We start from the raw sequence: 22620 nt of genomic DNA, 5'->3' as shown, positions 1-22620 counted from the left end.
ACGTTGCTGCCTGGGGACTGTGCCTACAGGTTGAAGGTGGTCTGCGGCGCAGGGGCAATCAATGATGGGGTAATGAAGCACCACTCTCCATTCCCTATACTAACTAACCTTTGAAATAATATAGGCGGTTCACTTGCAGCCTTGCCTCTGGCTGGCCAACAAAGGCGCCACCAACGCCAAACAAAACGATGGGATTCCCCTAAGCAACACCGAACGGACAAAGTCATACACATTTCCGCTCCATAACTAATATTGCCGGGTGACTTTCAACTCGTCCAGCCGGCGGCAGCCAGGCATTGCCATCTCCCTGGCCCTCTTCAGTCTGTTCTCGTCTGTGAAAAATAGGCCTGTAGCTTCATTGATCTCGTGCCGCTGTCGTTGTACTTCATTCTCGCATTGATATTTCAACGTCGAGACATAATCCACTTCCGCCCTTTGGTCCAGTGAGCTGAACTGTCTTGACGTGTATCCCTCCACCTCCGCTGGATTCAAGAAATAATCGATGTTGTACCTGGGTGTTACCCGATGCATCGTATGTGGTGGGACTGGGGAATCGTATCGAACATGCGGACCTGAATTGGAGGATCCAGTGAAAAATGATGACAACAGTGGAAGAACAAACAGCAGTAGCAGTGGTAACAGCTGTGTCAATGCCGATAAGCCTGTCGGTGCAGGTCCCGACTGCGCTTCTCTTGGCCTCCCTCGTGGTCTGGTGCCGCCCATGCGATGTACTGTGAAGCCAGGGCCGCCGCCCATGTTAAAGACGAACTGGGGCCCCCCAAAGCCGCCCCCTGCTAGCCAGGTCAGTACAGGTTTCATGGCAGAATCGCACGCCGGAGGACGTCTCACCAAATTGGAACCCGGGTCCCATGCCACCGCCGAAGAACCTGTTGAACAACTCCTCGGGCGAGATTTCATCTTCGTACATGGGTCCTCTCCCAGGCGACCTCGCGAAGCCACTGAATGGACTGGCTCCTGCGCTTGCAGCACCACTACTGGAGAAGCGGTTATCGGGATCACCGCCGAATTGATCGTATCTCGACTTCTTCTCGGCGTCTGAGAGTATTTGGAATGCGCGCGATACCACTAGGAATCATCAGCATTACCGTCTTCAACAATATACATGTATTCTCACTCTTGAAAGCCTCGTCGGCACCTTCATATCCATTCTTGTCGGGATGTGTCAACAGACTGATTTTGCGGTACGCCTTCTTAATCTCTCCATCACTTGCTGTTTTCTCGACCGCGAGGATCTCGTAGAAAGCCGTGGGACTACATTTTCGTATCCTTATCACTTCGGCCTTTTGTTGCGGCGTCCACTTGCGTTCCTGGTTTCCCTGATTATGTTCTCGTGAGTGGGCAGAGCCGTTGGCCCTTGCGTTGGAGCCGGAAGCTGTTGCGGACATGCCGCAGGATGGAGAGAGTAGGGGGTTCGTGTGCAGCCTTCACGAGGCCAGGAAGTATATAGAGAATTAGAGGAGGTAGCCCAACCAGGCTTTGGCACGATTACTCGAGTTTTGGAGGGGCGTAACTTTTTGCAGTAAAGGTGTTCAAAAGCGAAATCGCAAATCCGCGCCGAAGAATGGTGGGCTGCACTTACGAGAGGCGCCGTTGCCGAACCGCAGCCAGGAATGACGTTTACTCTGCCTCGTGCAACTCCCAAGCTCTCCCCAGACCCGACGACTCAAAACAAACCTTTACAGTTTGAAATACAATGTGCTGAAAATCAACTCTGTACTGCCAACATTGAACATGGCTGACCCTCAAAAACAAGAGAAAGCGAAAGAGTCTCTTGTAGTCACGGCCAAAAAATGGGGAGGTCTGTAACCACACTGTCCTCCAATGTTCGCATAGCGATTGACTACTTTCCCAGCCTACCTGCTTACGCTCCTGACAGAAAATCCCGTGCCTCCAGCTCTTCTTGCTACGCTCGTCTTTGCACAACATGCTCGCCCTTTCCAGCCCCTTCCCATGTTGTTCCCTCCTTTGTTACTCTTCTCGACGTATCTCAACCTCCAAGGGTTCAAGATCGACAGCGCTGGAACGACAGCTGCGCTGAGTGGTACCTACCTAGTGCTGGCTGGCAGGAGGAGGATGGGCTTCATGAATAAGTTCGGCGCGAGGGGCATCATTCGAGGCGCCACTATGGGATTATGTCTGGTGAATTTGGTGGGCGGAGGTCTTGCGTATGGGTTTGGAAAGAGAAGAGAGGAGGACGACAAGAGAAAACAGCTATGATCAACCCGATGAAATACATCCCTGAAATGGCCATTTATTATGGGATTCCTGAGAACAAATACCGAACACAATTAAGTCGGGCGGCAGCAGTGAGCAAATAAATCTGGCCTGGGCAATTGAATATATCATGATGCACGGAGCCGAGATCCTGAGTTGAGGACGATTATGGCACTGCGAGACGAGTCGCTTTTCAGAAAGATGGGTTAACGAAGGGCAGGCAAGGAGATTGTCAAGCTTCTGTGGCACCTTTAAATTTTATTCCTGTGTTTGCGGATCGATACTGGGAGGCTCTGCGAGACACGATCTTTGCCGGAATGGTCACAGCATTGAGTATTCTTGGTTGGAGCCAATATGGCTGAATGTATCATACGGCATGGGAAAAAAACCGGAAAAGCACATGAATTGGCGTTGATTTGTACACAGATATAGCACGTTGCACAAGTCTCCCACAGCATGTCCGTTGAATCAAAACAGTCATGTTTGTCGACTGCTTATCTCTGTCGAATAAACTTCAAACTGCAAAGCAGGCAACTTTTGTGTGTATGTGCATGTATCTCCTCTTTTGACGCACTGAGATCCATCTTGCCTGGCCAGAAAGGTCTGTTATCCCAACCAGGCACGGATTAAAGTGTAACACGATACCGGAGAACTCTCATTTGAGAAGTGGTTATCGATCTCGGCATGATTTTGACAACATCCGCTATGGAGAACCAGAAGAGGTGGAGCAGGATGAAGCTTCGAAAGTGCCGGGTCGTACTCACCAACTCACCTTGCCTCAGTTCACTGATGACGCGCAGTTTGAGGTGGGTCGGGATTTCGAATTGACCAGATTTTGAATGAACTCCCTACCAAACCATGTGCATGGGCAGGGGGCAGGGACATGAATTATATATATATCTCTTACCAGCTCAGGTTAGTGTGCCCCAAGGAAGAGACCAAAGTGGCGCGATGGGGGAGGTCCTTGGGAAAGAGAAAGAAGGAGGAGAGGGAAAAGACAGAGAAGACAGGAAAGGATTTTATAGACTGTATATCTGAACCCTGCTTGGCGAGAGGTGAGGCAGAAAGCTCTTTAGAGCGTATGGTTGTTATATTGTCAGCCAGAAGCGAACCATTCACCACTACGATTCTGCCAGGCCTGCTGGCAAGAATTAAGTGGAGCTGGATTAGAAAGGCATTCTCGTATGATCTGGGCAGCTCGAAAATATGTGGAAGCAACGGGGGCGAATATGCATTCAACAAAGGTATATTGAGTGCCCTGGACTAATATGTGAAGAAAAGAAAATTGAAGGAGCTAAAACGCCGGGTTGAAATATTTGATGCGGGTGGGGTCGCCTGCAACTACGGTACTTGGCAAGGCTGTAGGTTGCAGCCTCGCCAGGCCATTGTGAAAAGACGAGGCGTAGCATGTACTCCACAAAGAATGGCAGATGAAGAGCACTTGCCTAGCTGTTCCACTCCTGTATTCATCTAATTCACATTCCGGATTTATCTACCTCCCGATCACCAGAAGCAACGATGCCCATGAAATTTGCAGACATCGGACAATGAAGTTCCATAAAGGCCTGAATCCTAATGCTAGACTGCCATTCCACTCTTATCTTGACCGGCCCCCTTTTGAGTGCATCGCTCTCGACAGTCAAGTTCGTCCTCATAGCCGATAGGACAGCATGCCACGCCTTCTGACTTGTTTCGGCAAAACCACGAGCGCCTGCACCGGCCCAGAGCAGCTCGTCGACTTGCGTCGAGTATGGCTGTAATCACCAACTTGGTCGACAGATGATTTCCTCAGTGACCCATCGGCTGGGTTTTTTCATCCCCCTGTAGCTTCCCGGTAGATGGCGATGGCCTTGTTGCTGCCCACGGTGATAAATCTCTCCGCCTTTTGTCTCTCGACGCTGGTCTCGCCCTTAGGTTGCCACTTGACACACCATAGACCCTGTTCACTCTCGCCGTGCGTCGCAACACAAACTCGTCGCTCGATATCCCACACTTTCACCTTGCCGTCCAAACTTCCACTCAAGACATACTGACCATTGTGATTCCAATCAAGGTCTGTGATCCAAGCAGCATGCCCGCTGAGATTGACGATTTGTTCGCCTGATGCGGGATCGTAGAGTGAGATGATCCGTGCGTCGCCAGCTGCTGCTAGGAGAGTGGAGCCGGGAGAAAACTTGACGGTGCGGACGGGCTTGATGAGACCGGGAAGCGAGTGCAGCAAACGAGACGTGGCTGTCGAGAACAGGTAGATGGCTCCGGACTCGTGGCCGCTGGCTATGAATCGACCATCTGGTGACTTTTGTTTGGGAAGGACGACGCGTCAGTGTCCTTGTCCTCTTGCCAGTCGAAGCGATTTCTGCCAGGTAGTGGGATGCTTACCATGTCTACAGACATCCCGAAACTCCCTTTCGTCTCGAATTCCCTGATCTTCTCGCGGCTAGTGCTGTTTGCCAGATCCCATACGTTCACTCGTCCATCATGAGTTGTGCCAGCAACGAAATTTCCGTCAGAAGATAAGCACACGGCCCAAATCTCTCCTGTTTTTTTTCTTGGGCCGACATCAACATCCCCGTCGTCCTTCCACTTGCCCTCCTCGTATCTCCATATTTTGACCTCGCCGCCAAAACCGACACTCACGGCTCTTGTTCCAGTGTCGCGGTCTGTGCTAATGTGGTGGCAACCGAGTTTATGGGCATCTTTCAGGATCTGAGCGATTGGGAAACCTTCCTCAGTTGTAGAGTAGATTTTGATTGAGGACTCGCCCGAGCCTGTAAGGATTTGGGTTTGAGTCACCGCAAGGGCAAAAATGTCCGTCGTATGGGCTGTAAAATGTCATGTTAGCCGCAGAATAAGAGTGCGCTGCAAAGATTGAAGTTACCTTCATCGATTGAGTGGAGTGCGAGATATTGTTTCGACTGGGCCCCATTTCAGTTGACACGACTCCTAGCATGAATAAAGTTGGGTTACTGACCATTTCGACTGCATCGATGCATCATATACGAAGTTCAATGAGAGAAGTCGATCAGGCTGCCATCAAGAAGAGTGTCAACACTATCAAACCTAGACCGAGTGCAGCAGAAGAAATTGGGCTGCGCTTTGAACAATGTACAATTATCTTTGAAATGACGTAGTTTTACAATGAGCCCGCATGTTGTTGTCAATTCAACCGCAGCAGAGCCTCACACAGCACAAGCCGCCTCTTCCTTTGCCCAGGCCTCCAATGTCACGTACTTCGCTCAAGATGCACAACCTGTAGAATGCGATCATCCTACACCGCCTCTCCTCCCTCCAGACTCCGTTCAGAACAAGCACAGCTTCCTCTGCCACCGGCTGCGAGTAAGGCGTGGTCCACGTTCAATATTCGATCAAGTTTCATCCGGGGCCCGACCGATGCCTCCGCCTGGGATTCCACGTCTTCGTGACTATTCAACGTTCTGATGCTATATTCATCGAGTGTTCTTGATAGCATCGGTCCTGGAGGGGGAGGGATGAAATGAGCAATGCATCTCGGAGCCTGGTGTAGCGCTGCTGTTTACCCTAAAGAGTGAGGAATATATGGCCGCATTGATTCCCTTCTTGCATATACTTTGTTCCCTTCTTTTTTCTCCGCCCGGACGGCGCATCACAATCCATCAGCGTTTGGTCTCTGACGCCTTGGCTGCTTCGCTCGATTCCGCTTCTCTGTGTTTCCAGCTTTCGTAGATTTCTGAGGTGTCAATCAGTATACGTGATCGATATTAAGCATATCGTACTGACCTGCAACACAATATGGACATAACGTGTGGGCCTTTTTGGGTCTACCGCAGCCAGGGCATTGATTGACTGCTTTTACATCCTTCAGAGCTTTTCCAGCTAGTTGTCGGTGTCTCTTTTTCATGTGCGACGTCTTCTTTTTGGGAACTGCCCTCAGGATACTTTCCCAAATGTCTGAAATGAGGCTTGGGATACTTGTCGCGATCGAGGGTATTGCGATCGATGCGGAGATGAGGTTGTGGAAGGGCCACGCTTGTATTGATTTGGAGAGTATGCCCGTGCTCCTCCGAAGGAGCATCTGTGACAACTGATAGCTGCTGGATGCAGCGGTCAGTGCCATAGTTGCGGCAAGCTGCTTTTCTCTAACGAGCTCTGTGGAGGGAATGCTTCCCAAGAATCTTTCTGCACGGCCTTTTGACATTCAATGCGCTAGCTTCTCATGGTTAGGTCAAGCTAGTCAGGGACAATCAATAAAGCAGCGGCAGCACCAGCAGGAACTGTACACCACCATTTTAGCGTCTTCCAAAGTAACGCCCCTTGTCCCTTGGCACGAGACAAAAAAGGGGTCCCTTCCTTTCAATGCTGGCAAGATCGTCTGGGGAAATTGTTTCGTGGCAGGCCGTCGCAACTCCCTCTTTTCTCGTCCACAACTCATTGCCTCCATCCGTCTTGCCTCCGCTTGTTTGTTGACACGAATTTGTCTTGTTCCTCGCATTGATATCCTCGCTTCTCGCATCGTCGAACAGACACGATGACCATGGCAATGAACCAACCGAACGCGGTGTTTCCACGTTCACATGTCGGCTTCGATTCCATCACCCAACAAATTGAGAAGAAGTTGTTGAAAAGAGGTTTCCAATTCAATGTCATCTGTGTCGGTAAGGCGATCAGGAGCTTCTCATATTGACTCAAACCACTCACTATCCGCAGGCCAGACCGGACTCGGGAAATCGACCCTCATCAACACAATTTTCGCGAGCCACCTCATTGACTCGAAAGGCCGGCTTCGACCTGATGAGCCAACACGATCCACTACTGAAATCCAGACCGTGTCTCACAGTCAGTCAGCCTACCACATGCGATGGAAACAGGTCACTGACAAATTCGCAGTCATCGAAGAAAATGGTGTGAGACTACGGTTGAACATTGTCGATACCCCTGGCTATGGTGATTTGGTCAACAACGATCGTTGGTGGGTGTCCTGCGAATCTGTCGCATTTGGCAGCGACTTTGACATGTATGACTGACTGTCCTTCAGCTGGGATCCCATTGTGAAATACATCAAAGACCAACACTCTGCGTACCTTCGAAAAGAGCTCACCGCCCAGCGAGAACGCTACATCCAAGACACCCGCATCCATTGCTGCCTCTTCTTCATCCAACCTTCCGGCCATGCTCTGAAACCGATCGACATTGTGGTTCTGAAGAAGCTCTCTGACGTCGTCAACGTCGTCCCGGTCATCGCAAAGGCTGATTCCCTCACACTCGAAGAGCGCAGGGCGTTCAAGGAGCGGATCAAGGAGGAGTTTGCTTTCCACAACCTGAAGATGTACCCATATGACAACGAAGAGCTGGACGATGAGGAAAGAGCAACCAATGCCACCATCAAGGACATTATCCCCTTTGCGGTTGTCGGCAGTGAGAAGTCAATCATTGTTAACGGCAAGCAAGTTCGCGGCCGACAGAACAAATGGGGAATCATCAATGTCGAGGATGAGAACCATTGCGAATTCGTGTACCTTCGAAACTTCCTCACTCGCACTCACCTCCAAGACCTCATTGAGACTACCAGCCAGATCCACTACGAAACCTTCAGAGCCAAGCAGTTGTTGGCGTTGAAGGAGAGCAGTGCTGCCAGCGGCATGGCTGGTAGCAGACCAATCAGTCCTGCCGCTGACCGAGAATTGAGCAGAGGCTCGCAGCGCATGACCATGAACGGATATTAGGAGATTTGCACATTTGAAGGATCCAAGCAAGGGGATGGGGATGAGGACGGATTTGACAAAAGCAATGGTTGAGCTTGAGCGATTGCCATATCCATTTCTTGTCGCCTGAAACGTTATTCTAATGTAGCGTCTATGCAGAGAGCGGGCCTTTCGTCTTTGAGCTGGGGGTATAAAGTAATTCTCATGACTGTTCATCATCGCTGGGGGCGCCTGAAATCAAAACTCCGTCCACCTATTTTTGCTGCGTTGCAGTCTGGGCGAATCAAGTTGAGGATTCTGTACCCAGTTCCTTCATCACCCAGTCGTCAAGTTCCTTGAACGTGGCATCGAGATCATCGTTGATGATGACCTTGTCGTTCTTGCCCTCGGTCTTACAATACTCCATTTCATTTTTGGCTTGAGCCAGACGCTTCTGAATCGCTTCTTCGCTTGTGTCGCCACGACCACGTAGTCTCTGTTCCAGAACCTCAATACTAGGCGGCTGAATGAAGCATATCCTTGGGTTCAACTGGCTCTTCTTCAGCTGCTTGACGCCCTCCATTTCAATGTCAAATATGCATATCCTCTTGCCAGAGGCTGTGCTCCCATCAATGCTCTTGCCTTTTCCCTCGGTCACGTCTTGGACGGCCTTCTTCGAGGAGCCATAGTAGTTCCCGCCAAATTTGGCATGTTCTTCGAAAGCGTTGTCTGCGATCATCGACTCGAACTTTTCGGGGGTTGTGAAGTGGTAGTGGACGCCATCTTCCTCGCCAGGTCGGGGCTTTCGAGTGGTGTGGGAGACGCTGAATCCGAACAGATCGGGATGTGTCGCAAAGAGTCGCTTTATAAGGGTACTTTTGCCAGCGCCCGAGGGCCCGGAGAATACAATGGGTCTTGGCTCGCTTGTTGGTGCGGAGGCAGACATGGCCGCACCACGACTTATGGACTTGACGAAAGATGTCGACGTGTGCTCTGGGCGGGCTTGGAGTCTCCAGAACAGCGAGGTTACCCTGCTGGACATAGAGAGGTGCTTGTATCGAGCGTGTGGAAGCTCAATGCGGTGAAAAAAAAGAACCAATCGAGGTTATGCATCTGCGGTCTTGGCAAGGGCTTAAACGAATTCGGCTCGTCGGGAAGTCCCTCCGACGTCTCTCTAATATTGCAACTTGCCAAAGACACCTAATGTCAATCATCGTACCTTGTACCCGATCCCCCGAATGGAATCGCCAGAAACGCATGTTCCACCAGACGAGGTTCCTACTCAATCACCTCAGTCGCAGGATGTCCGTGAAGATGTTGTCCACGGTGTTGTGGGAAAGGTGCCCGGCAGTGACGGCAAGACGCGTCCACGTCGCCCACCCGTAAGTACCGACACCTTGTCTGAAATGCTTGTTACCATAGACGTGGCTCGGGTCTGTGGACTTGGCCCTACCAGTCTAGTCTAATGGGGATTTCAGGGTCGTCAAGTGAAAGATCCGTTGGCAAAGTCCATATCTATCCAATGTCAAAGATTGGAAGATCTTGAGGCCCAGCTCAAGGAGCATTTGGCCGATTCGGCAATTGACCGCGAGCACACTACACTGGAGTTCAGCTTCCCTGTCACGACTGCCTTCATGGTGGCTGCAAGGGAGCCTCTCGGAAAAAGAGATCTTAGTGACCCCAAGACGCCATATACGTACAGCCCCTTTAACAAGACCGCTGTCACTGTCGTTGATGTTTTGCACTCGATTCAAGACCCCCAGGAACGGGCGACGATGCAGAAAGGGATCAGCAAGACCCTCATCGAAGCATGTCAAAACGTAGATGGGTATCGTTACAGCTTCCACAATTCTTGGGTTAGTCGAGAAGATCAAGCAAGCAGGTTTTCCTACTGTGAGTTTCCTCACCAAGAAGCTCGTTTCCCGGAATCTGCCCTTCGCGGCATATCCTGTCCCTTGCTAATTAGACCCCAGACTGCAATGATTCGGTGCTCAATAAGGGCCGCGCTGCTAACGAGGCTACTTCCAAGATGAAGACTGGCGTCAAAGTTCGCAAACCAGTCTATGACTGCCGCGGCGTGATCTCTATCAAGTTCTCTATGACGAAAAATAGTTTGGAGCTCTACTACAAGCACATTCCTCTACACAAGACCTTTGAAGAACGGGCTCCGCGTCCGCGCAACGGCTCAAAGCGCAAGCGCCTCCTGGAAATTTTCCATCCTGAAAAGCTTGTGACAGAAAAAAAGAGAAAGTCAAGTGAACCTCGACCACCGAAACCCAAGAAACCTGCTACACGCCCGCATTCGCCTGCAGACACGCCACAGAGAGAAGACAGCCTGGCACCATTATTCAACTTCCTCGGCAGGATCGAGACTGCACCATTACCCTCAGTAACCCAAACAGTCGACGTCGACAACGCCATTATTCCTACTCCGGGCGACCGAAGTAAGCGCAAGAAGAAAATGTACCCCGGCACATTCATTTTAGATATTCCGAACCCACAGAGACCAAAGCCACGCTCGAAGAAGACTCGAACTTCTGCCGCGAATCCTGCCGCTGCGCCAGTTCCTGCAACTGTGATGTCAGTAGTGCCAGTATCGTCAACCGAACTGGAGCTTCGAGCTAAGCTGGAGCAGGCCGAGCAAAAGATTCGCGATCTCGAAGCTGAAAAACAGCGACAGGCAAGAGAACACGCAGAGCCGAGTCGACCGACTGCCCTACAACAACACCAGGCACCGAACAGGCCTTCGCCTTCCACCCCGGTCACGCCTTATGCTCCTCCCCCACCCCATACATATTTCCCTCCACCGCAGTTCCATTATCCTCCCCACTCTCTACAGTGGAACTATGGTCCTCCATACCTCTACCCATATCCACCACCAGGACCACCTAGTCTGCCATATCCTAACCCTGCCCCAGGGGGTGCCCCAGCTGCAACACACCCTCATGCATACCACTATCCCTCACAACATCTGCCTCCGCTTTCGCAGCGGCGGCCTGGGCCGAACCCGCCTCCGGCGTATGGCTTCGTTCCCAATCCTTTAGACGCAACAACGGACCCTCTTCCCATGAGGATCAGGTCCTATCTTGGTCCTCCTCAGCCCCCTGCAACGCCTGATTCAAGGCCTGTCCCTCGCACTGAACCACGCACCGAGATGCAGCCTGCTACTCCAACTCCTCTCTCTTTCACAGAACCCGGATCTGGGTCCCCTTCTCGTCCACCCTCCACAACAGTGCCCGAGCCGCCTGACGAAACCGCATCCGCAACTGCTACCGCAGAATCGGCCCAACCAGCGTCCAAGGGAGAAAAGCCGCAGGCCGAGGCCTCAACTTCAACGACCACGGCAGAGCCGCCAGCGACAGACTTAGATGCGAAAAGCGCAGACGGCCCAGGTGAGAAATGAGAAACACTCGACCACGACGCTTACTCAACCCAACCCACCTTGGACATCATCAGAAGCCCAAAATTACGCCCTCCGCACTTTTAGGGGACGAGAGGCAGGGACCTGGCAGATGCTCAGTGACTTTCCTCACTCTAATAATAGACGATCAAGTTCTGATCCCAAGGATGATGCTAGGTCTACAGAGTTACCTTCATGCTTGCCTTTACTCTTTCCCCCCTCCCCCCCATTCCTATGAGTCAGGAAACAAGGGCACAGGACGATAAGTTTTCTTTTATCATTCCAACAGCAAGGCGCTAGGTTCAGGGGGTCGCTTGCCGGCTTGTTCGGCAGGACAAGCAGTTATTTTTCTTTCCTCCCCCGCCGCTCTAGAGCTTTGTATGTATGTGATCAATCACACTATCAATTAATATGTACACTTTAGCTACTTTTATTAAAGTAGTAATGGTCCTACTAATTTTAATTCTCGGTCTTTCTTTCCACTGGCCCATGCGGCACCGCTATCTTTGTGTGTGTGTAGAACTATCCGCGGCCAACGGCTAAAACAGCAACGACCCGCTCGAGGACGCAGATCCATGGCACCGACCTATTCGTTGGTGGTGTCTGTAGCTTGAACTTGTGTTCCCTGAGTTTCAAAAAGTCCAGACTTCCCGGCGGAGAGGGAACAAGGGTATCTCGAGGGACTCGATGAGAGTGATTGATTGATTGATCGATCGATCGATTGATTAAACGAACGAATGACTGGATGGATTGATGTATCAGATCAAGAAAGAGAAGGGAGACGTTGAACCCGGTCAGAGATCAGCCAGCCAGTCTTTGGACATCGGGCCGTCGAACGGCTAGCTAGAGAGCCGCCCGAGTCGACCCCAGCGGTGCTTGATTTCGAGACAAATAGACTCAGCTACCTAGCTCGCTAACTGACTACATACACGCGTACATAGTGCCGCCCAATAAAAACATGAATGCGCGCATACATAGTCAAAGTTCTCATGAGAAAACGTTGTCTTTCTTCCAAACATGACGACCCGGGGAGAAGAGGGGGTCGGTTCCAAATATTGGAAACCTCCTCTGCGGGTAAGGCATTGATGGGCATAAAGTGTGACTGGATACAGGTGTTAGGGTAAGTATACAAGGATAGCGAAACGGACAGATGGCTTGATACGTGAATCATAGGTAGCATCTCGGTCGTGGATAGCTTGACGATGGGTGGCTATTGGAACACATGGGGTAGTGATACAAAACATAGGACATACAGCAAGTTTCTTCACACGAAATCAGAAGGCAATGGATGACAGAAAGGCCATCAAGGCCGAGAAGGAGACAAGACCAAGCCCCGGGTCATGTTGGTGGAGAGGTTGGGCGTTGATGAGGATAGGCTCCGGCGCGAGCGGACGAGCCAGGTTGGACGAAAGCGGATGGCGGGACTTGCGATAGTGTCCGAATCGGTGAATTCGCACAGGGAGTCGATGCATCAGCGCTGCTGTTTGAATTAGAGAACCACCAAGAGAGTCGATGCGATGTCGCTACCATGACATCAACATCGCACTCTCAAGGATGGTGACGTTTCTGGACGCCTCGTCCTCGGGCCCTTCACAGATCTCTGTCACATCTTTTCCGTCCCAAGAGGTGACCGTCCGAAAAGCTCAAACCAACGTTGAGCCCCTTCCCTCTGGCTCTGGTAGCATCTTGTATCAGCAAGCTGCGAATGATATTGGAGGCGTAGATGTCGCTGTTCCGGACTTCGGTGTGTCCAAGATGGCGCTTGTAGTCGTCGGCGAACTTCTGCACGTCAGCGGCCAGGTTGAGGCATAGACCACAACCCCAGTGTTTCTTGACTCTCGGGCAGTCATGTGGATGCGCTTCTCGTTCACCTGACATACGCCGTGGGCATTGCTGTGGTGTCTCTTGCAGGTTGCGAGACGGTATGTTTGAAAGAGACAGTGGCGGTGCAGGCAGGCGAAAGTGGAATCCTTGTCGCGATCTGCGATAAGGTGTTGGGCAAATTCCTTTAAAGCTCAAGAATTCTTTCGGACAAAATTCAACTGAGCATGGAAATTTCGGCCACTGCATCCGGTTGCGGTCTTGTGGTGGTTCTCGCTCAGCTATGAGGGGAAAAGGATCCAAAGGTATCCTGAGGTAATAGCTCTCGTTCTGCTCCACTCAGCTGGGTAGATCCATCTACAGCGCTGTCCAGGTCAGGTACCTCGATGACGGCCGGGATAGCAGGAGAGACGCCATATATGGCCCAACGAGGCTGCGAACATGCGCTCACATCTCAGAGGTATAGCGGATCTGGTGCGTAGACTTTCGGGTGCTCGAGGCCGCTAGCCAAGTAGTCCATGGCCCGGTATACGTCATCTGGTAAGGGCGATTGTGAGGACATTGGTGATGTATCACAAGCAAATCCAAATCCAGCTGTGATCTCCTCCTGGACTGCCAGAATGAGAGATAATTTGAAGCTGGATCGATCAGAGATAAGTCTGGGCACGCGAGATTGAGGATCCATGAACGATTGCCGTGACAGACTTGTTCTTGTATGCTGCGGTAGTAGTCGAGGTTGTATGGAACTGAGGCTTTCCCAAATACGATAGAGTTCGTCGTCTTCTGCGTCGGCAGGCATATGCAAGGCATCTCGATATTCGGTTTACCGGAACTTGAGGATTTTGACCACGTCAAGGCCAGCGTCCAACATTTGAGCATTTTCGACTATATCTGGCCTTTGTTTGGGCTCTTCATTGACATAAGATACGTACTGGCTGAGTGCCGTGGGCTAGGACGGAGAGAAGGGAAATGAGTTGTGGCCCGAAGCACCAGACGGAGATAGTCGAATTGGTTTGTGAGAAGGAGTGTTCGAAACGTGACCCATTGCAGACCTTGAGCGTCACCACGGCGAAAGTGTTTGGCCTCTAGTCTTTCTATTGATGGCTGAGGACGAACGACTGAACAGGCTTACGCTGGTCCAAGCCTGGTGAATATGAGAGAGACGGACCGACGATCAAATGACATACACCGCGCTGAAAAGAGCCGGAGCAACGCCTAAAGCACCAGTTGGTTAATCAGGCACTGAGAGGGGGTCTCTGAGCCTGTTGAAAAGAGGAAACGAGGAGAGAAATTGAGAATCGCAGGGAAAGGGAGTAAAATTGTCTCAAGAACTTCCTGGGTTGGTTGATGGGCTGAGATTGTGCCTTGAGCCACGATTCCCGCCTCTACCCAGCTCCGCCGATCCAATATGCATGCCATGGAGAGACATAACAAGGACATAATATAGGGTGGAGTTCGCAAAGGGAATCCCCGAATGGGACGGCTGGAAGGCGTGGGAGTAGGCCATCTTAGGCATCGTCTTGATGCACCAGGACTCCTGATTACTTTGGAAGCTCGTATTGAGGGGTTGCTTCTGGGTCTCTCTCCCGCAGGAGCCACGTAAGGGCTATCGATTGGGATCCCAGGGCACCGCTCGAATTCGCGTTGGCCTCGAGTCGTGACGAGAGTGGAGTGGACGCCAGAAGGCGGCACGTCTGGCCATGGCATGGATGAGAAGTCGAGAGAAAGCCAGGACCAAGCCTTCGGACAGCTGACAATTGGAGGATGGCGCTGGTTTCTGCCCCCTTGCCCGATATCTTGGACACAATGTTCTGGATATCCACATGACCAAGAAGAGCAGGCAGGAGTGATGCTCTGGATTGAGATGTCGCCAACACAATCGTCCTTCGACTGACCGCCTCGGATCCTAGCAGGCGCACACGACGCTTACAAAAAAGCTGCAGACCCTGGTAGCCCGGTACCTGGCGCCGCCAGCAGCCCGTGCTCTGAGACAGGCATTAGCTCCTGGAGAGGACGCAGCTCAGGGCCCCTGCGTTATAAGCGCCGTCGAGTCAAGACCAGCATTCTCACCTCGCCCAATCGAACCTGTCCCCTCATGCCGAAAATTGTGTGCCTCGTACCGAGAACAAAAACACTCCGGATGAGGAGTGAGGCTGAAACAGTGGCGATGAGAGAGAGCGGATCCGGAGGATCCACAGATTCAAAGCTGTGGTTGGTAACTGCACGACATATTATTGACTCCATCTCATCCGTCCGCAACGGAAACAAAAGTGCTGAAGGAAGGGTTCTTGAAGCAGGTTTAATTCCCGGTGCTCCCAAACAAGGCGCTCGGAGGAGCCAGTCTTTCCACATGCCCGCCATTGACAACCGGACTGTGACTGTGACGACCACCGGTGCCGAAGAGATTCTCGTTGTACGGACTGTCAAGACCCCCACAGCGGAGAGTCTGCGAGGGCATCGATGCCACCACACTTGGTCGGTGGTGTTGGTAGCCCTCTCGTTACGCTGTGGGACCTGAGGAACTCATTAACATGTGATAGAGAAGAGTAATGCAGTCTCGGTAATAACAAAACTCGAAACAGCAGAATGGAAGGCGCACTGCTCAGAAAGTACTCCGTCCATCCTCGAACTTGCTAAGTGATCGGCAAATTGTGGGTGCATTGGGGCGCTGGCCCACCTTTAACGTAAAGGTTAGTAAGGCGTTTCTAGGCCCTAGAAGCCTAAATACGCGAAGAATTATAGCCTGCACTAGGGCTGCGATTCAGAGCTAACGGACTCGATGGGCGACGGGAATTCAGGTATTACAACGCGACCCACCAAGCCAACAGTGCATTGACACTTGACAAGACGCGGCCCATCGGCGCCCGTTCAACCTTGATAGACAGCTGCCCGGACCGCCGCGCCTGATGAAAACCTAACGATACTTTGGCCTATCGTAGTACAAGAATGCTTCCCTGCGTGCGTGCGGTGGAAGAGATAGATTGCTAGCACACTAAGAATTGTAATCAGAACAAAATGCCAAATGCTGTTGAAAACATAGTAATGATACAGGCGAGGCCAGGAGGGCCGTTCCTCCATTCCTCAAGAACATTCAACAAAATATGAGTACATGACTGGGGCTGGGGAATCGGCGCTGGGATCGTAAAGCATCGAGGTCGTATCAGGTCGTTAGTTGAGAAAGTGTTACACAATGAAAAAGCTCAAAACACCCGACAAAAAATCGGCCACTTGGCAAAAAATCCCAACAAATTGTAACTTAAAGCATTGGGGGCTGGTGGTAGATACAGAGAAGGCTTCGGAGGCATGGATGTGGGTGGTAATGATCGGAAGCTGTTCGAGTCGTGAAGCGGTCGTAGGTCAATGGTTACCGTTGAACTCAACACTGGTTGTATCCGGGAAAGAAGTGCAATTGTTACGAGAATCGACGTTGAGCCAGATGTTGTCGAGACCGTCCAGATCAGCCTCGTCCCATTTGCGTTTGAAGGACATTGAGGCAAACAGTGCCGTGATGAGCCGCTCTGCCACAGCAGGATCGGAAATATCAGAGCCTTGATATGTACCGTACTCGAGAGCCGTCCGAATTTCCTTGACAGGCGGCTGCCAGGCCAAGTCCCAATTTCCAGCTTGGATGCCCATCGCCAGGCTGTATGCTTCCCACTTGCTCTTGGTCGCTTCTTGCAAAAGCAAGCTCAGGATCATGGTGGAATATTTGATGTCACAAGCCTGCGCCGCACCGTCCTTGAAATGGTTGATATGGTGTTCGGCATGGGAGGACACATCCTCCGACAAATGCACGCAGATGGAACATCCCCAGTATCTTTTCTCCCTGACACGGATGATTTTGACACACATATCACCTTGCTTGCATGAATCGTGGTCCCTGCTGTGATGGCGCCCCCACGACGCGTGCCGGTATGTTTGCATTGCACAGTCGTCATCATGTTGGCAGATGTGGATGGTATCCTGTTCGTGGTCCCCTTGCAGGTGTTTCCCTAGCTCGGTTGAGCGCAGAAACCTCTTTTTCTTCTCGCAGTCTGGTTCAGAACAGGGATGCCCAGTCTGTTCTTTTTTGACAGTCCTTTGGTGAATCGGTCGATCAGTCGAATCGGTACTGGCAGCTGAGGGCCTGTTGTCGTGTGTCGCTTTTCCACCGGCGCTGTAGTAAGTGGCAGGGGTTGAAGCGACGTAAGAAACGCTAGCATTGCCAGCACCAGAAAAACTAGAGACATCCACAAGAGCATGATACGGATACACAGAGGTGACCCCTGTGGTATTTGCATTTGCCGGTTGATGCAAGTCCGCCCGCTGTGGCTGCTCGAAATTGGGCGCGGTGAAGGACATAGTAGGGGCTATTGTGGTACCGTCCCCATGAACGGCCGGATCTCTGGAGATCATGGCGTCCATTTCTCCGGAGACATTGTGCCACATCGACGGTTGAGGTTGTCCTTGAATCAAGTTTGTGAATCCTGCAGCATACGTTTCAATTGTAGAAGTGCTCGGGTCTGTTGGAGCGGACCATTGGGGCTTGTTGGGCCCGAGGCTTGCATTCCCAGGCGCATAACGCATCGCCGCACCACTGGATAGTTTTCGTGTCTTCGCACCCTCTCGCCTTTGATACACAATTTTCCACGCAGCTTGGACGACATTCTCGTCTGCATTGGCTATTGTGACGAGCTGGTTGAAGTTTTTTGGTTTGCAAAGACACGAGATTTGTTTATGGCTCAACCCAGCCGAAAGAAGGTTCTCCAGTAGCTTCGCCATCTCATAAGGGGTGGGAAGCTGGTCCTGGTATGGGCTGTCCTGTCCCATATAAGAAAGGCCAATCTGACTTGGCGAGTTTGTGGCAGGTGAAGACATATACGCCTGAGCTGGCGATTGCATGGTTGGCCATCCTGGAGGAGAAAAATTGTGCATGCCGGGACGCATCTCGCAGTTCGTGATCAAGATCTAGCGAAGTCTCCCTAGCAGTAAACACGAGTGAAAGAGCGACAGACAACTAGGTTGTAAAATGTTGGTAGTAATAAATCAATGTGCCAACAAGAAGCTGATAGATGAGCCACACAAGGAGCGAACGTGCTCGCGGCACAAGAGAGACAACCGGAACAAAGGAAGGAAAGGTTGGAGGGGGAAGGAGCTTCAACATTTGAGCTGGATATTAACTTGTCTTGTATAGTCCTTTCAAGCCTGTACGGCGCACCAAGGCAATTCATCTCTCGGCACAATTCATCTTGCCTTGTTCCAAGCACTTACGATCAGGAGACCCACCCTACCATATCGCTCTCATGGACGTTTGAGCCATGTGAGCAACAGATCAAAGACTGGTGAAGCTGAGGCGGATGTTCACGCAAGTCAAAGAACGGCTAGAGGACTGAGTTGTTGGCTTACTTGCATAAAATGAGAGCGCGATGGACTGGAAAAGATGAAACCCCTAATGCCTGCATGGCCCCTGAGTGAAGATGCCACCATCGGCGAGCCGTTCGCCACCGCGGATCTTCTGAATGGACAGGCCTTGCTTCGCCTCTTCAGGTACCAGATTTCCAGGCGAATGGCAAGTTATGAGCCAAGGATAAAGGCCTAGTGAGCCCCATAGTCGGTAGTCGATTGGGTGCCCGCCCGGAGCGTCGCGGTACAACGCCATGCTTCCATCGACTGCATCTGATGAATATTGGAACAGAATACGAGAGCGCGGGTGTTTCAAGTCTTACCGACAATCTTCGATAATAGCTTCCCACGAGAAGGTGTGCCAGAGCCTCCGCCAGACCATTTTCGGTCATGCGATCAAGAGACTATATTGTCCGATTGACGTGTGGTGTGAACAAAACGCACAATGGAGATGAAGGACGTCGAAAAAGGGAGGCCCATCAAGGAAACAAATTGGCCAGTGGCCTCATAGCTAAAAGCATTCGTAGTGCACACGTCTGGTTGGGAGTGCGCCGCTGCAGTGCGGGTGAATCTCCAGCAGGTACCTGATTTATACGCATAATTAGGCTGCACCAACCGTCAGGTCTCACGAGCTGGACGCCTACTCGTCCCCATCGCTACCGTTTCTGCTTAGGCCAGTGCTTCTCTGCCGGCGTCGTGCAGGTGCAGCAACGAGCACAGCTGTCGGAATACGAACGCCACGGAGACAGTTTGTATGACATACAACCTGGGGTTGGTTTAAGCCTGTTGTCGATGCAACCATGGTCCACTGCAGTTCACCCACCTACTTCTTGCATGCTGAATTACCGCTTTTGTTGCGGTGATCAACCGAAAGTCTGGAACAGGTCGCGCTATGAGCAATATTCCAGGATCATGCACGCCTTTCAAAACAGTCGGATCCCGCAGCCACACCGATATTTCTTTGCAGGCTCTGAACGCTCGCAAATCACACGGCTCGCTTGAATCATGGGTTAGAACCTCTAAGTGCGTTTGTTGAAAGGCGATTGAAGTGACAGACGGCTGGCTGGCTTCGGGCAGGAGGAGGTACTGTGCATCTGGGCTCCATTCGACACGGGTATTGGAGCCATTATCGGCTCATTCACAGGGTCCACTCCTCCAGCAAAGGAACAAGCGACCCGAGCCTAGTGATCACTGCGACCTGGTGGTCTGGTTAGCACTGGCTCTTACCAACACATCTTAGCAGCCTCAATGCCAACTTCGTAGAGATGGGTCACCTATGTGTACCACATTCATTCCAGGGAGGATTTGCTGCTGGTGGAGCCGGTTGTCCTACAGGTGGTCACTAGCCATGACGAGCAGTGCCCACTGGAATATGGGGAATTGGCGACAAGCGTGGGATCATAAGTGATAAACTTGCCAAGCACTGTATGCTCGTCTCCGCAATGTTTGTCTTGTTTGCCAGAAATTTGGACCTGAAAAAAAACTGTCGAGAATATTTACGCCGCCAGTCGAGGAGCCGCACAGACTTGTGAGCGGTTGGACCCAGATCCAATATGGCAACGAGCAAGCGCCAAAGCGAGAGTGCAGACTATAAAGCGTCTAAAAGGATCAAAGTCGACAAAACCCGGTCAAAAGTCAAGGATGTGCCTAGGGAGGAGTTTGGAGGCCTCGACCATGCAAAGAACAGCTCCGCGCCTGATTCAGCAGAGAAAACGCACAAGAGGTTGATAGGAAAGTCTGGGCCTACGATACATGGCTCAGTCAACAAGTCAGAAACATATCTAAATGGTATGTGTCCGGGCACACCCCCTCTGTCAAACCCAAAACGCAGCTTGGCCTTTACTAACACCAAGTCAACAAATAGGCCAAACCTCACGCGAAGCCCATGCGAAGCAAAAGGCCCTCGCACACGATCGCAAGGCCGCCAAGCCTAACGCCGACTCCATCGCCCGGTCGAAGAAGATCTGGGAGCGCCTGCGCCGCAAATCCCATGTTCCCAAGCAAGAACGAGATGAACTGGTCAATGAACTGTTCCAGATCATATCAGGGCGAGTCAAGGATTTCGTATTCAAACATGACTCTGTGCGGGTTATCCAATGTGCTTTGAAATATGCAACCCCGGAACAGAGGAGGCGGATCACAACGGAGCTGAAGGGTAGTTACCGAGAACTGGCGGAGTCGAAGTATGCGAAATTCCTGATAGCAAAGATGGTTGTCGGCGATGACTCAAGTCGGGATGCCGTGGTTGAGGAGTTCTACGGCCATGTGAAGAGGTTGATTCGCCATCCTGAAGCAAGCTGGATCGTCGACGATATTTACAGGACCATTGCGACGAAGCAGCAGAAGGCCATCATGCTCCGAGAATGGTACGGGCCCGAGTTCGTCATATTCGGCAAGTCAAAGACACAACACACCTCAAAAGATGAGCAAGCGACTGCTGAACTTTCCGAAATTCTCGCCGAACACCCTGAAAAGAGAGGTCCCATCATGTCCCACCTTCACGAAATGACGAATCAGCTTGTTCAAAAGAAGACCACGGGTTTTACCATTCTTCACGACGCCCTGTTACAGTATTTCTTGAACTGCAAACCTGGAAGCCCGGAAATCGCCGAATTCTTCTCCATGCTCCGCGATGACGAGGAAGGAGACATCTACAAGAACCTCGCCTTTACAAAGTCGGGCTCTCGACTGCTGTGTCTTTGCCTGGCACACGGCAACTCCAAGGATCGAAGAGGGATACTGAAGTTTTTCAAGACGCATATCAAACTTCTCGCGAACGACCAATACGGGCATAATGTGCTGTTGACGGCGTATGAGGTTGTGGATGATACGGTGATGACTTCGAAGACAATCTTCCCGGAGCTTCTGAGCAAGGACCTTGAGTCTGATGCAAGGGAGCAGGAGTTGCTCGCGCAGGTCGAGCATCTAACCGCGCGTACTCCACTGCTCTATCTCATGTCCCCTGATGCACCGAAGTGGCTCATCACGAACGAAACGGCGGCACTGATTTCGGAGGTTCGTGACATCCGGAAAGAGACATCCAAGAAGGATCCGGAGACACGCCGCATCGAACTGGTGAAGAATATTGCACAGCCTCTTCTCGATCTTATTGCAAATCAGGCGCGATATCTGGCACAGTCTACCTTTGGGTGTCAGTTCATCACGGAGACCGTGTTTGGTTGTGCTGGGGTTAGTGACGTGCAGGCTGCGTTGAGTGCGATCGCGGATGTGGCAGCCGAGGCGGTCAAAGAGAAAGAGCAAGAAGAAGAGAAGGGTAAGATCCTTGAAACGCCTGCGGTAGGTCGCATGCTCAAGGCTCTCGTGCAAGGTGGCCGGTTCAACAAAGCGACAAATTCAATCCAACTGGTTGATCCGCCTTTGAAATTCGGCGAACTGTTGTTCCAGAAGATCCAATCGGAGGGTGGGCAGGAGGAAATCGTGGCCTGGGCAAATGGACCGAACAGTTTTGTTGTTGTTGCCATGTTGGAGGCTGAGAATTTTGACATGAAAGACGAATTAATGGAGGTGTTGAGAAAGCAGAAGCAAAATTTGGACAAGGAGAACAGAGGCGCCGCTCTCATTTTGGAGAAGATTGGCAGTGGTGGTGGGGAAGGGAAAGGCAAGCAAGACAATTGAAGTGGTTACTGAAGAAGCCGGCCAGGGGAGCTGAGCGTGTGGGTGTCGAGAAGAGCAAAGCCAAGAATCAAAAGCTTGGGGGAACGACATGTCTTTCAAACAGAGTGGATGATATAGGCACGGTCTGGTTATAGAAGGCGAGGCTGGCAACCCCTCTCAGGGGGGAGGCATTCGGCACGAATATTCACCTGCTCCATCTCGGACTTTGACACTGTCAGATCCGTGCCATGTGAACCTTTGTCCGAGGCAGGCCCAGAGAACTTTGTCGTTCTCCCGTGTCTCTCATGCCCATTCCACCCAAGCGAGGCTAGCATAGCACAATCGCGAATCATTGACGTCGAGATTGATGAGACACCACGTCCGCTCATCAACGGCTGCGAAAGCGAGGGAGCACATCTTGAAAGAGCCAGCAGACCCAATGAATGGCCTGGATGGCCGACAGCCGTGTGACGCCAGCAGGCACATGGGAGGGCATTTGGATGAACCGTG

General features: G+C 51.6%; 9 protein-coding genes across 9 annotated transcripts; 5 read left to right on the top strand and 4 right to left on the bottom strand.

The window, feature by feature from the left end:
* Positions 1–246: 246 nt before the first annotated feature.
* AYL99_05864 (hypothetical protein) lies at positions 247–1406 on the bottom strand (the record flags this gene model as incomplete). Its single annotated transcript, XM_018837376.1, has 3 exons — positions 247–791; positions 850–1086; positions 1136–1406. 3 exons carry the CDS (start codon positions 1404–1406, stop codon positions 247–249), a joined length of 1053 nt encoding a protein of 350 aa, XP_018694229.1.
* A 346-nt stretch (positions 1407–1752) lies between these two features.
* AYL99_05863 (hypothetical protein) lies at positions 1753–2238 on the top strand (the record flags this gene model as incomplete). The annotated part of the gene is made up of 2 exons (XM_018837375.1): positions 1753–1819; positions 1874–2238. The coding sequence occupies 2 exons, from the start codon at positions 1753–1755 to the stop codon at positions 2236–2238; spliced, it is 432 nt and encodes a 143-aa protein (XP_018694228.1).
* A 1810-nt stretch (positions 2239–4048) lies between these two features.
* Positions 4049–6328, bottom strand: AYL99_05862 (hypothetical protein; the record flags this gene model as incomplete). The annotated part of the gene is made up of 4 exons (XM_018837374.1): positions 4049–4531; positions 4615–5057; positions 5114–5150; positions 6068–6328. The coding sequence occupies 4 exons, from the start codon at positions 6326–6328 to the stop codon at positions 4049–4051; spliced, it is 1224 nt and encodes a 407-aa protein (XP_018694227.1).
* A 417-nt stretch (positions 6329–6745) lies between these two features.
* Positions 6746–7934, top strand: AYL99_05861 (hypothetical protein; the record flags this gene model as incomplete). The annotated part of the gene is made up of 4 exons (XM_018837373.1): positions 6746–6866; positions 6919–7047; positions 7099–7180; positions 7247–7934. 4 exons carry the CDS (start codon positions 6746–6748, stop codon positions 7932–7934), a joined length of 1020 nt encoding a protein of 339 aa, XP_018694226.1.
* A 262-nt stretch (positions 7935–8196) lies between these two features.
* AYL99_05860 (guanylate kinase) lies at positions 8197–8838 on the bottom strand (the record flags this gene model as incomplete). The annotated part of the gene is made up of 1 exon (XM_018837372.1): positions 8197–8838. The coding sequence occupies one exon, from the start codon at positions 8836–8838 to the stop codon at positions 8197–8199; it is 642 nt and encodes a 213-aa protein (XP_018694225.1).
* Positions 8839–9130: 292 nt separating this feature from the next.
* On the top strand, positions 9131–11295 carry AYL99_05859 (hypothetical protein; the record flags this gene model as incomplete). Its single annotated transcript, XM_018837371.1, has 3 exons — positions 9131–9274; positions 9371–9785; positions 9866–11295. The coding sequence occupies 3 exons, from the start codon at positions 9131–9133 to the stop codon at positions 11293–11295; spliced, it is 1989 nt and encodes a 662-aa protein (XP_018694224.1).
* A 1509-nt stretch (positions 11296–12804) lies between these two features.
* Positions 12805–13104, top strand: AYL99_05858 (hypothetical protein; the record flags this gene model as incomplete). The annotated part of the gene is made up of 1 exon (XM_018837370.1): positions 12805–13104. The coding sequence occupies one exon, from the start codon at positions 12805–12807 to the stop codon at positions 13102–13104; it is 300 nt and encodes a 99-aa protein (XP_018694223.1).
* Positions 13105–16470: 3366 nt separating this feature from the next.
* AYL99_05857 (hypothetical protein) lies at positions 16471–17994 on the bottom strand (the record flags this gene model as incomplete). The annotated part of the gene is made up of 1 exon (XM_018837369.1): positions 16471–17994. The coding sequence occupies one exon, from the start codon at positions 17992–17994 to the stop codon at positions 16471–16473; it is 1524 nt and encodes a 507-aa protein (XP_018694222.1).
* A 2054-nt stretch (positions 17995–20048) lies between these two features.
* AYL99_05856 (hypothetical protein) lies at positions 20049–22131 on the top strand (the record flags this gene model as incomplete). The annotated part of the gene is made up of 2 exons (XM_018837368.1): positions 20049–20283; positions 20360–22131. 2 exons carry the CDS (start codon positions 20049–20051, stop codon positions 22129–22131), a joined length of 2007 nt encoding a protein of 668 aa, XP_018694221.1.
* Between the last annotated feature and the right edge of the window lie 489 nt (positions 22132–22620).

The sequence above is a fragment of the Fonsecaea erecta genome (genome assembly GCF_001651985.1).
Source record: "Fonsecaea erecta strain CBS 125763 chromosome Unknown Scaff4, whole genome shotgun sequence".
NCBI classification, from domain to species: domain Eukaryota; kingdom Fungi; phylum Ascomycota; class Eurotiomycetes; order Chaetothyriales; family Herpotrichiellaceae; genus Fonsecaea; species Fonsecaea erecta.
This window is presented reverse-complemented; position numbering and strand designations above follow the sequence as displayed.